At 40.2% G+C, this 15,870-nt stretch overlaps 1 protein-coding gene across 2 annotated transcripts in view; it reads left to right on the forward strand.

Moving 5' to 3' along the window:
- Window positions 1–15,870, forward strand: part of ifih1 (interferon induced with helicase C domain 1) — a 104,736-nt gene that overhangs the window by 45,821 nt on the left and 43,045 nt on the right. Inside the window, exon 4 of one of the 2 annotated variants that reach the window (XM_069935355.1) lies at window positions 7,035–7,136. The exons of the other annotated variant lie outside the window; for it this stretch is intronic. Coding sequence (XP_069791456.1) covers window positions 7,035–7,136 — 102 coding nt within the window. The remainder of the gene's footprint in view (window positions 1–7,034; window positions 7,137–15,870) is intronic. 2 annotated transcript variants of the gene reach the window in all.

Consider the following 15,870-nt stretch of genomic DNA (forward strand, 5'->3'; position numbering starts at 1 on the left):
GGAATAAGTAGTTAATGTAAAATGCAATTTGTAAGTGTTCAATTGGCAAGTAATTTTCAACATGAAATACTTGTTTATGTATTCTGAAAAGTGCAAGTTGGGGAATAAAAAATTATAGGGCAGTGACCAACACATATAGAATTTTCTTTATTTATATTTTAATTTCCTGTGGGTCTTGTGTGTCAATAATCCTTTTGAAGCCATTTCTTCCCTTGTCGGATTCTTCATGGATTTGCTTGATTTTAATTATTGTCTGCTGTTGTACCAAGTTGTCAGGAGGTGGCATTTTTGTAACTTCTTTTAAATGTTATTACATTTATAATTCAGCAGAGGGCAGTTACTGACAGCAAATACTTACAGGCCTTGATTTTTTTTTTGTTTTATCAAATGCTATTAATAGTTCCAGCAGTCCCCAGATTTTGTTAGGGTTCTGTTCACGACAACTCTCTGAAAGCCGATATCTCTGTAGTTGCAGATGTGTTCATTCAATACCCCCATCCCAGTTAAACATCCGCTTTCTATGGCTACCCATACTGTATCTCTCTACATGTATTAATTCACCCTAACTAAACTAATGGAATATATACTAAATCTAGTCACTAATGAAAACCACAAAATATTTTATTAATATCCTCTGGCCAGATCAATTTTCAAGAATTGTAAGTTCGCCGTGAAATCTTGTATGTGCGGGAGTAAATGTGTGGCCCTTTCGTGGAGTGATAGGCCGAATATCTCTAACAACAGGGCCTTGAGTGCTTCATACCTCTTTTCTGGAGGTTGCTGTAGGAAATCAACTCTTTGGCCTGCTGTTTCTTGGTTGAGCAGCCACTACATGGTTTCATCTGCAAGAATGTTCCTGACCTGGAAATCGGCTTCTGCCTGCTGAAACCATACGAGTGACTGAGTTGTCCAGAATACGGGTAGCTTCAGGGAAACTGCGTTGGCGTCACTTTTTCTTTTGAACTGTTGGGGTCACCGATATGGCAGTGTGCCACAACGAGCAATGGAGGTTGGCTGTGTTGAGTGAGAAGTGTGAAAGAAATTAGCTGAGTCCAACAATGTCTCAATACAAACTTCTTTGCTCAAAACCAAAAACCCATGATTCCAACACCCACGCCCTTTCCTTTTAACCCCCATGTCCGGCGGGGCAGAGGCATCATGGGCTTCCCGTGTGAGGCTCGCCCTGCACCTAAAACTCCGCTAAATGCCATCGGTTGCTTTCCTGTCTATGACTGCTGGGGCCCGTTCACTCGCTGCGTAGGTGATCCATGGTATATAGGTGCGGTGCTACAGTTCAAACTTAAGCTATCTCGTTTTTATGCAGATATTGATCCACTATGTGAGAAGTGAAAAAATTTTTAAGCTTCCCTGATCCATATGTTTTGGGAGTGCCTAAATTTAGATAGATTTTTGAAAGACATTTTCCAAACTTTATCAACAATATTTAAGATTAAAATAGAACTCTGTCCATTAATTGCTTTGTTAGATTTTTTTTCATGTGAACCACATATACCTCTGTCTTTATCACTCTGATAGGTCAGATGAGCTATTTTATTAAAATTGATACAATTGGTGGTTATATGATTTAATGTCCTATTTAAGCTTGTCGAAAGTTAGATAAAATAGAAAGTTTCAATTTGTAGAATATTATCATGATTGGAAAAATTAAGAATTCTAAATGTTCCGGAGATTTCTCTCTCCGACGTCTGGAGGTCGCTATCCGTTCCATAAGTTCCCTTTTACAAGGTAACCTTGATTAGAGGAAGAGAGTAGATTGGATTTCGCTTTTAGGACTTTTTTTGTTTGTTTTTCTTTTTCTTTTCATTAATTTGTTTTATTTGGATTAATTTGGTAAATATGGGTTTAACTTGTTTCACATGTGGATAAGGAATAGTTTAATGTAGTTCCATCCCTTTTTTTGTGTGCACTTGGTCTATATGAGATGTATTATAAGATCCCATTTTAGTAAAATGGGATTATCACTGTAAGGGATAGTATAGACAGGAGGAACTGAATGGTCACAGTTAATATATAGCATTTCACACAAGCACCATCATAACACAAGTCACAGCCCAGCGACAATTCAATACGTTGGAAGAATTGAGGGAAAGCTTGTCCCAGTCTGTTCCAAATTCAATACATTTGCAAAGACATTGTGATTTTGCAAGCTCTTATCGCCAGTCATTTTGTGGAACTCAGAGCAAAGCATGCACTGTGAATGACTGGACCTTTTTGATGGAGTGACATGAGCCAGGAAGGTATTTTGGAAAGCAAAATGCTTCTTTTTGAGTGTAAATAACAGTGAAGGTCACTTGGAAAGACCAGTGCCAGGGTCTTGGAAGCTTCGTGGAGGTTGCATAGTTCGAGTCTTGCCTACAAAAGGACCAGGAGTGTTATGACCACAGCTCGTGTGGATGGACATTTCTTCAAAGGCAGCACAAGGAGAACTTGTGAGTCTGTAGCAGACACAACTGCAATCTTCCCATCAGTTCATTAATTCTGGGCATTAAATGTCAAAGGCCTGTGCTTCAACACTGAATTTAAAAGACTGAACTTTGAAGTGACTTTCTAGATCCTGGCCTGGCCTAGACTGTAATGGTCTGGGTACACACACATACACTAGTTTATGAGTTAAGACTATAGTTTAAGAGTAAGAAATAAAATTCGTATTTTAAAATTAAACACTGGTTCGTTGTCTATTGCTGCTTATTATGTATGGTTCATAAACAGATGACTTGTGTGTTTTTCTTAAAATTTTGTGTGTGTTTATATGTTAAACTCAATAAAATATTTAAAAAATAAGAAAAGAAAAATACTTCAGAAATGTATAAAATCAGATTTCCATAGTATGGTCATCTGTAACTGGGGGTTGGGCAGGGGAAGTGGGGTGGTGTTTATGGAAACCCAGAGATTTTCATGAATTGACTGCCACATTTATTTCAATTGCATTTTAAATGTGCTTCATTGATGATGCAATGTTTTCAGTAACCAGAAGCCATGAAAGGCAATGCATAAATATTAAAAAAAACGTAAAATATAAGCTTTTCAATTTGTTACTGCAACTGGAATATGAAATGGTAGAATTCTTGTGCTTAAAACTCAACTGCAATTGAGAGATACAGGTACATGATCCTTTATCTGGGCATCAAAAATCCGGAAAGCTCCAAAATCTGGCAAGCGGGGGCCGGCGGTGGGGGGAGGCGACCAGGGGGCCGGCGGTGGGGGGAGGCGGCCGGGGGGTTGGGGGGAGGCGGCCGGGGGTTTGGGGGGAGGCGGCCGGGGGGTTGGGGGGAGGCGGCCGGGGGGTTGGGGGGAGGCGGCCGGGGGGTTGGGGGGAGGCGGCCGGGGGGTTGGGGGGGAGGCGGCCGGGGGGTTGGGGGGAGGCGGCCGGGGGGTTGGGGGGAGGCGGCCGGGGGGTTGGGGGGAGGCGGCCGGGGGGTTGGGGGGAGGCGGCCGGGGGGTTGGGGGGAGGCGGCCGGGGGGTTGGGGGGAGGCGGCCGGGGGGTTGGGGGGAGGCGGCCGGGGGGTTGGGGGGAGGCGGCCGGGGGGTTGGGGGGAGGCGGCCGGGGAGTTGGGGGGAGGCGGCCGGGGGGTTGGGGGGAGGCGGCCGGGGGGTTGGGGGGAGGCGGCCGGGGGGGTTTGTGTACAGTGGTGGGCTTTCCGAAATCCTGAAAAATCCAAAATTCAGAACACACTGTCCCCAAAGGGTTCCGGATAAAGGATTGTGTACCTGTAATAAGATCATGGACCTTGCGTTTCTTTCACCAGTGCATCAATTCTTCACATAATGACATAAATTCTGAGGAACTCAGCGTGTCAAGCAGCATTAATGGGAATAAAGAATGGTTGATATTTCGAGCTGAAAACCTTGATTCTTTTCCAGCATCTACACTGAGATTGGATTTTTTTTCAAAAGCCTGATTGGATACATTGTACACAGAGAATACACATTTGGATATATATTCCTGGTCTTCTGTTTCTATATTATCATAATCATCAACCAACATGCAATGCTTGTTCTGAGATCACCTATAAAATTTCTTCTGCACAGATGAAACCCACACACTTACACTAGCTTTGGAGAGAGTCCTGTTTTAGTGTACTTTTAAGGAGCTCAATAATACCTGGTCTGTTGCTGGGAAATTTAGAATGTTTATCATCTTCATGGTTCATCCACCCTAATAGGTTCTTCATAGTGTTCACTGACATGAAAATCCTTCCTATCCTTGCTGTCAAAATGCTACTAATCACCTTTCAATTCAATTCCCTTCCCCATAAATGCTTTTAGGCTAACAACCAACACTTACCTGGATTGAGCAGTTCTTTATCATTCCTAGTTGATCATTGCTATGCAAAGCCAAACTTGTTCCATGAGCCATTAATGCAAGAGCAATCCGAAGAAAAGCCTTTATGTTAGGGGTGGTCAAACTGCACCTCGTGTTCCACATGCGGCATTTAGACATATGATGTGCAGCTTGCGGAAATATGTTGGGTGAGGTAGGAATTGTACGAGCTGGTTCTCACAATGGAGTTTTAGTACCTTGCAATCTTTCTTAATGATTATATACATTTTTTTTGTAATAAAATGTGCATGTGAGAGTAAAAATGTATATGTAATATTTTTCCATATCTTGCGGCTCTCTTGCATCTGAAGTTTTTCATATGTGGCTCTTACATTAAGCACATTTGGCCACCCATACTTTAAGGGAACAATGAGCAAGACTTGCTCTCGCATACATCATAATACTTGGGCATGATGCATGGTAGAATTCAACACCAGTGGGCTTTGCAGCAATCAGAAAGTTAACATTTATTTAAATTTTAGAATATTTTTAGGCTTGGAGTTGCAATATTGTAACATCCTTTAACAGAACACTTGAGAAACTTTAACTTTCTGTATTTTTAGTAGTATTCACATATTTAATTGAATTCCAATCAGCTGGGTTCCATGTGCACCTGAAGATGAAAACAAGTTGCATTTATATATGCTCTTCAGGGTATATCAAATTTAATAAAAGAAATTGTTTTGCTAACCTTTTTATTTTAAATATTTTAAATTGATTTTAAAATTTAGACTTACAGCTTTGTAACAGGCCCTTTCGGCCCTCGAGCCTGTGCCGCCCAATTACATCCGATTGACCTATACTCCCAGTACATTTTGAAGGGTGGGAGGAAACTGGAGCCCCTGGGGAAAACCCATGCAAATACACGAAGAACATACAGACTCCTTACAGACAGCCGTCCACCCTCTGCGAAGAGAATATATTAAAATTATAACTTAATGTTGAAATATTGGGTCCTCCAATACTTTTATTTACATCCAGATTATTCCTAGACTTTTGTATCATTACATTTTTGCCTCTATTTGATGGCAGTACTTGTGAAAGGTCACACGAAAACTGAGCAATACGTCTGAGAATAGGTGAGAAATACAAGTCACCATTATCAGGAACTATGAATGTGCAGGGTTAGATCTTTTTACTTAGAGGCTTGTCTAAGAATATAGCACTCTATATTTTCAACATGAAAGATTGACATTTCAGGGAAAATGTAACTTTTTGCTGGATCCTATTTCCTTGTCTGATTAAAAACATCCCTTAAAGAGATGTGATGCCTTTTTGGACCAAGAAATGGAGCTGTGTCCGAAAAGATTCCTAGTTGCTGAACCTAGGAAGCAGGTTGTGCCTTTCAATTGTTTCAAGGGGCCAAAGATTTCAGTTCCTGAAATCAGCATTACACGTTAAGTATTTTGGTACACTCTGACTATCAGGATCAACCCATTTATCCCATAAAATAATAAATATTATTCATCTCTAACCCATTTTATACTTACATATTTAAGTGCGACTTGAGTTACCAATCACACATAAATGTTAACATTGTGCTACCAACTTTCAACAGGAACCTAAAAATTGATAGTACCACTGTATAGGTTTCTGAAAATAAATCCAGACTAACAATTAAGTGACTTAACACTTTTTCATTTAATTCTCATTAGGCCCTTTATACTGCCCTTGAAAGACTGTAATTAACAGCCTTTTAACTGCTTCAGTTACTTGTGTGAACACAGCCAAAATGGTATGGGGGGGGGAGGGGGGTCCATTTTCATCCCGGTACTTACCCTCCAAGGTAGGTAGTATCAGAGCCAATGCATTTCGCATCGGCTCCTGTGTAACAGGCTTACCTTCTCGGGGTACCAGTGCTGTAATGCTACAGGTCCCGCCTCCTTTTGTACCGGGATGCCAGGTCCCTATGTAAAAGATCGCTTTGAACTGGCTTTTCTTGGTTCTGTGTAAACGCTCTGATCCAACCAACCTAGCTTTAAACACAGGTCATTGACACGCCACTTTAGTGGGATCTCAGTGTATAAGGGACTAATGATTCATAAAGGTTATGTAAGACTTTAAGCAATGAAGTCAAATAGACTTTTGATAAAGTCCCACATAATAGAAAATGGCAAAATTAACATACAAGATATTAACTAAGAGACAGGAAGCTTGAGAGTTAAGGTCTGCCGTTGCTCTTCAGCCAAGGGAGAAGTCCATAGGGGTTTTCAAAATGGTTCAATATTTGGAGCACTGTTCTTTTTGATGTATGTTAATGAAATGGTCTTGGGGAAATATATTTTGGTTACATTAGTTTAGATCAATTTATCAGGAAACAAAACAAATAGAAAAGTGTGTACAGAGCAGAAAATGATGGATACATTCAGCAACCAATAATGTTGTCAGAGAGAAAGATACAGTTAATAATTCAAGTTGATGTGCATTGAAGTCCCAAGATTAGTGTCCTTGGTAGAAACCTATTTGCCTAGAATTTCATCTCTGGTTGGCAGTGGCAAACATGCAACATTGAGGTGGAGGAGCCTTTGGTTTTGAAGCGAAGTGCAAAACATTGCTGTCAATTTATAGATTTTTTTTACACTACTGACCAGCAATTAATTTCTCGAATTTTTGGGGATTGCATTTTTACTTTGGTTAGAATTCATAGTATTGGGAAAATACTAAAAACCTGTTGGTTCCTCTTCCTAACAGATCCTGCTTTGGATTCATTAGAGGTCAGAAACTGTATTTCAAATGGCAGTTACTTCGATAATAGAGGTTCTGGTGAGTGTGGCGAAGAGAATGCCAGTTCAGGTAAGGGGGGGGTGTGTGTGGTTGGGGGAAGGGGGGGGTGAGGAAGTATATATTATAAAAAAACAACAGAAGTTTTGATGATGTATTCAAAGAAATTTGATATTTATAAATGGGATATAATTTGTATTTTTCTCAAACTGTGACAACTTTGGTTAATAAAATTACTGTTTTCCATATTATCTATATTTTTTATCTTGGTTGACTCATTTTAATCTATGTAAATATTTCAGGCGATAGTTTTTTAAAGGAGGATCAGTAGATCAATAACTAAGCACAGTCTGTGAAAAGAATGGATGATGTTCAGGCCAAAACCATTCATCAAGACTGGAAAGGGAGAGAAGAAAAGCCAGGGTAGAGATGGCAGAATGGAGGGAATAGAACAGGGCCCCATGAGTGATGGGTGAACATGGGAGGGATGAAGCGTGATAAACAAGGGCAGTAGCTTGGCACACAATATGACATTTACACTGCCGCTGAGAAGCGGTAAATTTACAGGCTGTGTAAAATGTTTGGGACGGAAATAAGTAGCTAACTCTGTCATAGTATTTTTCCTGCAGGAGCTCTACAATTTTTGTGGCCAGCCTGCAGTCTAAACTGAACTGCAGGGTGTCCACGACAATATGCCCAAAAGCCTCGCTCCTAGCCCCCGCTGTCCGTCCATCGCCCCTCCGCTCCATGGTTGTCCGTGGCTGCTACCCCCAATCTAACTGTCAACATGGTAGCAGGGGTGAAGTGCTGCTGAGGAGCCTGGAGTTCACTGGAATGCCGCACAAGCTCGCAGCGATGGCTCATTGAGGGAGCAATAGCCATCTTCCTTACCCATACTACTCTGCTAGCACCAGGGATACACAGAGGGGGATTATGGGTAAGGAAGATGGCCATTGCTCCTGCATTGAGCCAGCCACCACCTGCTTCTCTCCCACTGGGTGCTGAGAGCCAAGAGTCACCTTTCCACTAAAGGTAAGAGAGGGCACCCATGGGGATGGGGGTGGGGAGGGGGTGGGGGGCTCCCTCTGAAAACAGAGAACATTTGCACAACATTTAAAAAGCTCAGTTATGTTTGAAGGTAACTTTCATTCAATTTACCCCCACCTCAAATGTCCAGCCTCCGAAATCATCACAACTCAGCATAAACATCCTGCCTGTGAGAACAGCCATTCCAGAGGCAAATATGTTAATTTATTACAGGAAATTAACGTTACTTAGGTGTAAAAATCATAAAAGTGAGAGTGGCAAGAAAAATAAATAGGTCAGGTGAAGAAAGAAGATGAGTTGTACAGGATGGAGTGAGTGATTAGAAGACCAAGGCTGCGACTGCTGGAACCTGATATGGTGACGGTTGGGGTTTAAGAGTGGGAGAATTCAGTAGGGAGATGGGAATGGAAGTGGGAGGATGAGAATGAGTGGGAGGCTGGGTGGGGGTGGGTGAGAAAGGATCATAAAAGGCAGAATGTAGAGAGAAAAGTGAAGTTATTCTTTCTTATTTCTCGGCTTCACCCATACTGCCTCACTGGATAAGCCCCCCCCCCCCACCCCCCCTTACTTAATGTTAGCATTATACTGAGTACAAACTTTGACCAAAATGGTCATGGAGTTCCTGCCTTCTCGTGCTCAGTGGCAAGAGACCCTTAAATAATAGCTCTAGCTCAGAGGAAGTCTCACTATGGTGAAACAATCAGGGTGAGTGTGGACAGAAGCTGCCAGCATGTTCTTTACCCAGAGGGTGGTGAATCTGTGGAATTCATTGCCACAGAGGGCAGTAGAGGCAGGTTCATTAAATATATTTAAGAGGGAATTAGATATATTTCTTCAGTATAAGGGTATTAAAAGTTACGGAGAGAAGGCGGGGACGGGGTACTGAACTTTAAGATCAGCCATGATCTCGTTGAATGGCGGAGCAGGCTCGAAGGGTCAAATGACCTACTCCTGCTCCTATCTTCTCTGTTTCTATGTTTCTAAACGGAGCACCTTTATTGGATAGCTATTTTTAACCCATTCATCATTTTGTGGCAGTCTTCAAAGATCCTTACAGTAATGCAGAGGAGGTTCTGGCACATGACAGGCCCTTTAATTGCTTGCATCAGACTCAGAGCTGTGTTCCGATAATTTCTTTCCACCATTTTGATGAACTATATGGTTTAGGTTTGCAATAAGTATTTCCCACTTGAAGGCTTAGCCATCTTAGTGCCCCAAAAATCTGGGTATCACCCACCTGTACTCTCAGCTGGTTTTCTTGTCAAAATGATGGTGGTTCAGTGGTCTCCAGCATCCCCCTCCCCCGATAAACTTAAAGCCCCCCCACAATAAACTTAAAGCCCCCCCCACAATAAACTTAAAGCCCCCCCCACAATAAACTTAAAGCCCCCCCCACAATAAACTTAAAGCCCCCCCCACAATAAACAAAGCCCCCCCCCCACAATAAACTTAAAGCCCCCCCCCACAATAAACTTAAAGCCCCCCCACAATAAACAAAGCCCTCCCCCAATAAACTTAAAGCCCCCCTCACAATAAACTTAATGTCTGGAGCAAGTCAGCTTTACTTACAGTTGCATAATATTGCTTCATTTGTTGGAAATATCTTTGGTTAAATATGCTTATTTAAAACCAGAATTGCACATAATATGATGACTAATCCACTTAATAATATCGTTCATGGATCACTCATTGTAAACTATATAAAATTAATCCAGGGCTTTAAAATTGAATTCATTATTTCAAAGAAAAATTGCAGGTCCACAGGAAAAGAATTAAGGATTGTATTTAGAAAAGCTGGTGCCATCTTGATGGAGTGACTGATCTCCTGAGAGGTGATGGTTCCGTAATGTAAATAGATGCAAGGAGTCAGGATGTTGTAACGATATGCTAATAGACAATTGGATGAACAATAATGTTATGAGAGGAATTTCAGAAGAATGGAACAGTGTGTGTAGTATGTGAATAAAGGAGTGAACTTGGAGATTGGGAATGTAGAATGCAGAAGAGATGAGAGGTGAGAGAAAGAGAACATGGTTCTGGGGACGATCACAATCTTTTATTTTTGTTAACATTTCCAATATCTGCGGCATTAAATATTCCCTTACAAAAGTGTATCACAAATATTAAGTAATTGGCGTGATTTTTTTCAAACTGCTTTCTGAATAGGGAATTTCACTTGCCAGAAGCACGTATTCAGAATGTGTGCATGATCCCAATGATTATAAATGTACAACCAGAAAAAAACAGTGCTTCTCCAGATCATGGTATACAAATATACCTGCATAATATATTTCTCATACAGGTTATGTGCAGTGAGGTTGGGAAGGTTAGGTTGGTGGAGGAACAGGTGGCACAACATTGTGGGTCAAGTGGCCCGTACAGTGCTGAACAGTTCTTTATTTTTGTGTATGATGTTGCAAAAGTTTATTGGTGTATTAACAGAATAACATCGAATAGTTTGGAAAATCTGCTAGCCTGGCATTACCAGTCTTGAGTATGCAAAATTTAGAGTTTTATTTTAGTTACAAATTTAAAATGTTTTATTACTTTGACTGCATTATTCACATATTATCTTGTGTAAATCAGATACATATATATGCCGTCAAAGTCCAATAACCTTGAACATTGGTAGTGGTATAACTGGCACTCATAACAATAGAGTGGAGCATGGTTTGTTTCACTCATTACTTCAAAGCCATTTTTTTTTAAACTTAAAACTTAAAAACTTAAAGGTGGACTACAGTGTGCGCAGTACTGGCCCCACCCTTTACAGCCATGGTTCATGTGCCATGGCCAAGCAAGCTGGGACGACTTTAAAGCCAAATACATTGAATAGAAATAGCAATAGAAAGTCCAAGTGTAAGACAGAATAAGGGTATGACAGATCATGTTTTTTATTGGTCCAACATCTTTTATAAGAAAAAAACTGTTTAAAAAAAAAAAAAAAAAAAAAAAATTCAATGTCCATCAAATACTTTCAGTGCTCATTTTACTTCAGGGCATTGTACTCTTTTCGTTAATCTAATAGAATTTGACATGTGAAGTCATAAAGGTACAATAAAGCTTAGCTTTCTTGCTTAGCACGACGGATGCCACTTCCATAACTATAATTCTAATGATGTGCTTTGAACATTGAACCATTCGTGCCAAAATGGGCCAATTGTGCTTGACAGGTCTGATTTAGAGGTTGCACAGTGACAAAATCAGAGTCTGATTTGTTTCTGCTATGTTTGTTTTTGATTCTGACTAATTTGTGAAGAGACTATGGTTGCAGTTGTCATTGGTTACTTTGCAATAACCGGGCATAATTGACATCTCCAATCATTTTTATATGTGTTTTCTGTCAGGTGTTTTCTTAGCAGATAAATGGATATTTTTAAGCCTTCATCTACCACTGTTGTGTCTCCTGTTAACTTGTATGCAAGCTTGAAATTCTTTCCCATTGGACTTTGAAATTTAGTACCTTTCCTCAAATACTCTATGTTCATATAGGATCTAACTGACTTGTCCTCATTACCTGAAGTGGTTTACTTTTACTCCATTTATTTGTCACATTTCACTCCAATTCTGATTTTGGGACCTCAGCTTCTTGCTGGATGGCCCCATATATTCCAGTTCTGAACTTTTCCATGCTAAGTAAATTGGCAACCTAACCTCTGCATTGGTATAAGGGAATGTGTGTTTGAATGTAAGCCATGCTGTTGAAATCTTGTGTAATAAAGCAAAAAAATGTGATCTCTTCCTTCAAGCTGCTTCTCAGGCCATCCTGAACTATTTTCATTCTCCCTGTGCTCTTTAAATCACCCAGAGTAGACCTTCTGAGCTACATTTCACCACAACCGCCTTGCTACTGAATTAGCTAGGCTAAGATCAGATTATGTATTCCCCAGGCTAGTGTCATTCTCCAGACACTCAATTCTGCTGTCCTTGAACAGCAAAAGTGATCCAAGATTAGATTGCTAGGAGCCGATGTACTTTGGCATCTTGTGATGGAAAAATTCTATTAAGGAAAACCTGAATGAAAACATTAAGGAACCCTGGTTGAAATATTGCATTCTTTTAAGTTTTATATTAAAATTAATTCATTGTTTTAAGGCATTTCTGCCATCAAATAATTCCAATATTTAAAACTTCTTGCTTCCTTAAAGACTTCCTGAAAATTATTATCAGCAGGCAATATATATTTAAAGGAATTCCCCAAGATGTGGAGCTAATTTTCACTAATTAGGTTCATTAAATATGTTTGCCACAAATCTACACAGATAGACTGAGCTAAAACAAAGTGACTTGGGCGATTTTTTTTTTTCATATTATATCATAATGAGTTTATTTTAAAATACATTGTACATGTGCATCAAAATTCTTACTTGTTGCAGCCAAATATTTGATGAAAGGCTACAATAGTATACATAATTGAATTAAAAAGCGACTATATGTACACCATTGTAGTCTTTTCTAACAATCTCAAACTTAAAGCAGTACATGAAAACGATCAAGGTATGTCATCGAGTTTTACTGCACTTGAAATATAGGTACCTGTTTTAATTTAAAACTGTTAATGTAGTCAAAGGTTAGTGATAAAGCCAATCAACAAGTATCATTTGGTAAGGAACTCTAGTCAACAAAATAATAAAGATAACACTGAAATCTGCTGTTATCAACACACTCAAGGGTCAAAAGCCCTGTGCTATATTTTTTGGTATGATCTTAAAATTCAGAATTCATTGAAAATAATTTTATTTATAAGATCACGTGCTAAAAATTGGAACATTATTCTAATAATTTGATGGTGCATTATTCCATTTTGGTGTAGTAAAAGTCCAAATAAATCTGTACCTTAATTCAATTTAACCCTGTTGCAAAATGCTTTATTGGTTCTCCCCATTTCCACAGATACAATGAATTACAAAAACCCGAGTTAGGAAAGTGAATGGTAACTTATATTATGATAGAATTTGGTTTTAAGAGTGAAAATGCCTCATCACACTTGTATCTGATTTTCATGTGACTGCCATGAGAGCATTGTGTTCATTTATAAGTAGTCGACAAAACTATAATATTATTGCAAGTGCACATAAAAGCCCAGAGAAAAAGTACATTAAGTATTCCTTATGAGAGACCACACAATTTCACAACTCCATTCTCTCCCCAACATTTCTATATTCTATCGCGCATAGCAGAATCAGAATTTAACGTCATGAACATTATCACAAAATTTGTTCTTTTTTGGCAGCATTACACATTCAAAAATTGCTATAAAATTACATTTTTAAAAATAAATAGTGCAAAAGAAAAGGTAAACAGGATGTATCGGTAGTTCATTGTCCATTTAGAAATCTGATGGTGAATGGGAAGAAGCAGTTTTTGTACCATTGGGTGTTCGTCTTCAGGTTCCTGGATCTCCTTCCTCATGGTAGCAGTGAGAAGAGGGTATGACCTAGGTGGTGAGGGTCTTGGATGATGGAGGCTGCTTTCTTGAGTCACTACCTCTTGTAGATGTCCTCAATGGAGTAGACTATAGCCCATGATTCGCAACTCTTTGAGGCCTCTTCCTGTTCCGTGCCACCTCCGTACCAGTGTAGCAACCGGTCAGAATGCTCTCCACAGTTCACCTGTGTAAGTTTGCAAGGGGCTTTGTTGACGTACCAAATCTCCTCAAACTCTTAATGAAGAATAGTCATTGGCAAGCATTCTTCATGATTGCATTGACATGAAGCCCCAGGGTAAATCTTCAGAGATGTTGACATCTAGGAATTTGAAATTGTTACCCTTTTCATAGCTGATCCCTTGATGAGGACTTGTTTGTGTTCTGTTTTACCTTTCCTGAAGTCCATAATAAATTCCTTAGTTTTGCTAATGTTAAGTACAAGGTTATTGTTGTGATGCCTCTCAACAAGCGGATCCATCTTAATCCTGTATACTTCCTCATTGCCATCTGTGATTTTACGATCGACTATAGTGTCATCAGCAAATTTGTAGATGGCCTTTGAGTTGTGCTTAGCCATACAGTCATGGTTGTAGAGAAAGTAGAGCCATGGGCTAAGCACACGTCCTTGAGATGTGCCTGTGTTGATTGTCAATGAGGAGGAGACATTGTTACCAATTCACAATGGTCTTCTGATGAGGAAGCAAGGCTGTAGTTGCAGAGGGAGGTCCAGAGGCCCAAGTTTTGGAGCTTGCTGACAAGTGCTGAGGGGATTATGGAGTTGAAAGCTGAACTGTAGGTGATGAAAAGCAGCTGTTGTGCATGTTGCTGTTATCTAGGTGATCCAGGGCTGAGTGGAAAGCCAGTGAGATTGTATCTGCTTTGGACCCATTGTGGCAGTAGGCAAATTCATTGGGACCAGATCTTTACTTGGGTATGAGTTAATTCTGGCCATGACCAACCTGTCAAAGCATTTCATCATGGTAGATGTGAGTGCGACTGAGGCAGCTCCCTTTTCTCTTCTTGGATACTGGTATGATTGTTGCCCTTTTGAAGCAGGTGTGAACCTCAGATGCAGCAATGAGATATTGAAGATGTCCGTGAACACTCCAGCTCCTTGGTTGGCACAGATTTTAGGTAACCGTGCCAAGTACATCAACAAGGTCTGATGCCTTGTGAGGATTCTCTCTCCTGAAGCACCTTCTGACGTTTGTCTCAGAGATAGATATCAGAGGGTCACCAGCTTCTGCAGGGATTCTATTTGGTACCGTTGAATTCTCCTTTTCAGAGTGAGCATTAAAGGAGTTCAGATCATCGGGTAGTCAAACATCACAGGCATTTATGATGTTAGCTTTGCTTTGTAGAATGTAATGGCCTGCAAACCATGCTATAGCACTCTTAAGTATCAAATTGACTTCTTGCGCAATCTGTGTTCACAAAGACCTTTCCACTCTTCACTCAAGTAAGGAAGTGTTTTAGTTGAGAAATGTTCAAAAATGGGAGTATTAGCACTGGCATCAAGGTGCAGACTGTACTGGATGACACCAATATGAGTCATGTGTTTTGTTTGCACATACTTCAAGGTCAGTGCTGCCGCTGAAACCCCCCCCCGACAGTGCCGCTGCCACCACCCGCCTGGGTCAGTCCTTGTAGAGATAAAGTGCTAGTTATCTTTCTGACCACTAGATGGAGTTGGAGACTAGTTTGTGGCAGCTTGGGTTGGAATTAAGATGGATGCCTCCACACAATCTTGAGTCTATAGCTAATAAAGTATAGTTATTTTAAAAGAACCCAAGTTTCTTTGTTACAATAAAAAAAATTCACATGGTACCAAGGAGAAACACCAGGATTGTGCAGTGTGTGTCAGTCATAATCAGCACAGCTATGGAGAGTGTAAATTTACTGACGCTGTAAATTGGACTGGAAATGTTGACCACAAGTGGAGGATGTTCAAACAAAGATTTATGCTGTGCCTCCAAGCCATTCATCTTGATAGCAGACCTGACACACAGAAGATTGCACTGCTACTTAACCATGGTGGGACCTCAAGCACTAGAGTTTTTCAACAAATTTGTTTTTGCTGAGGCAGAAGACCAGGGGAAGTTCAACAAGGTTATCAAAATGTTTGATGAACACTGTAAACCAAAGAAAAATAAAACATTCAAGAGGTACATGTTTCATTTATGCACACAGCTACAGGGAGAAAACTTTGATACTTTTTTAACGGACTTGAAATTAATAACAAGAACATGCAATTTCAGACCCCTGTGATCAAATTGTGTTTGGGATTATTGATAAAAAAGTGAGAGAGAAGTTGCTGAGAGAGGCAGAGAC

This window comes from Narcine bancroftii, chromosome 4 (genome assembly GCF_036971445.1).
Source record: "Narcine bancroftii isolate sNarBan1 chromosome 4, sNarBan1.hap1, whole genome shotgun sequence".
Taxonomy (NCBI): domain Eukaryota; kingdom Metazoa; phylum Chordata; class Chondrichthyes; order Torpediniformes; family Narcinidae; genus Narcine; species Narcine bancroftii.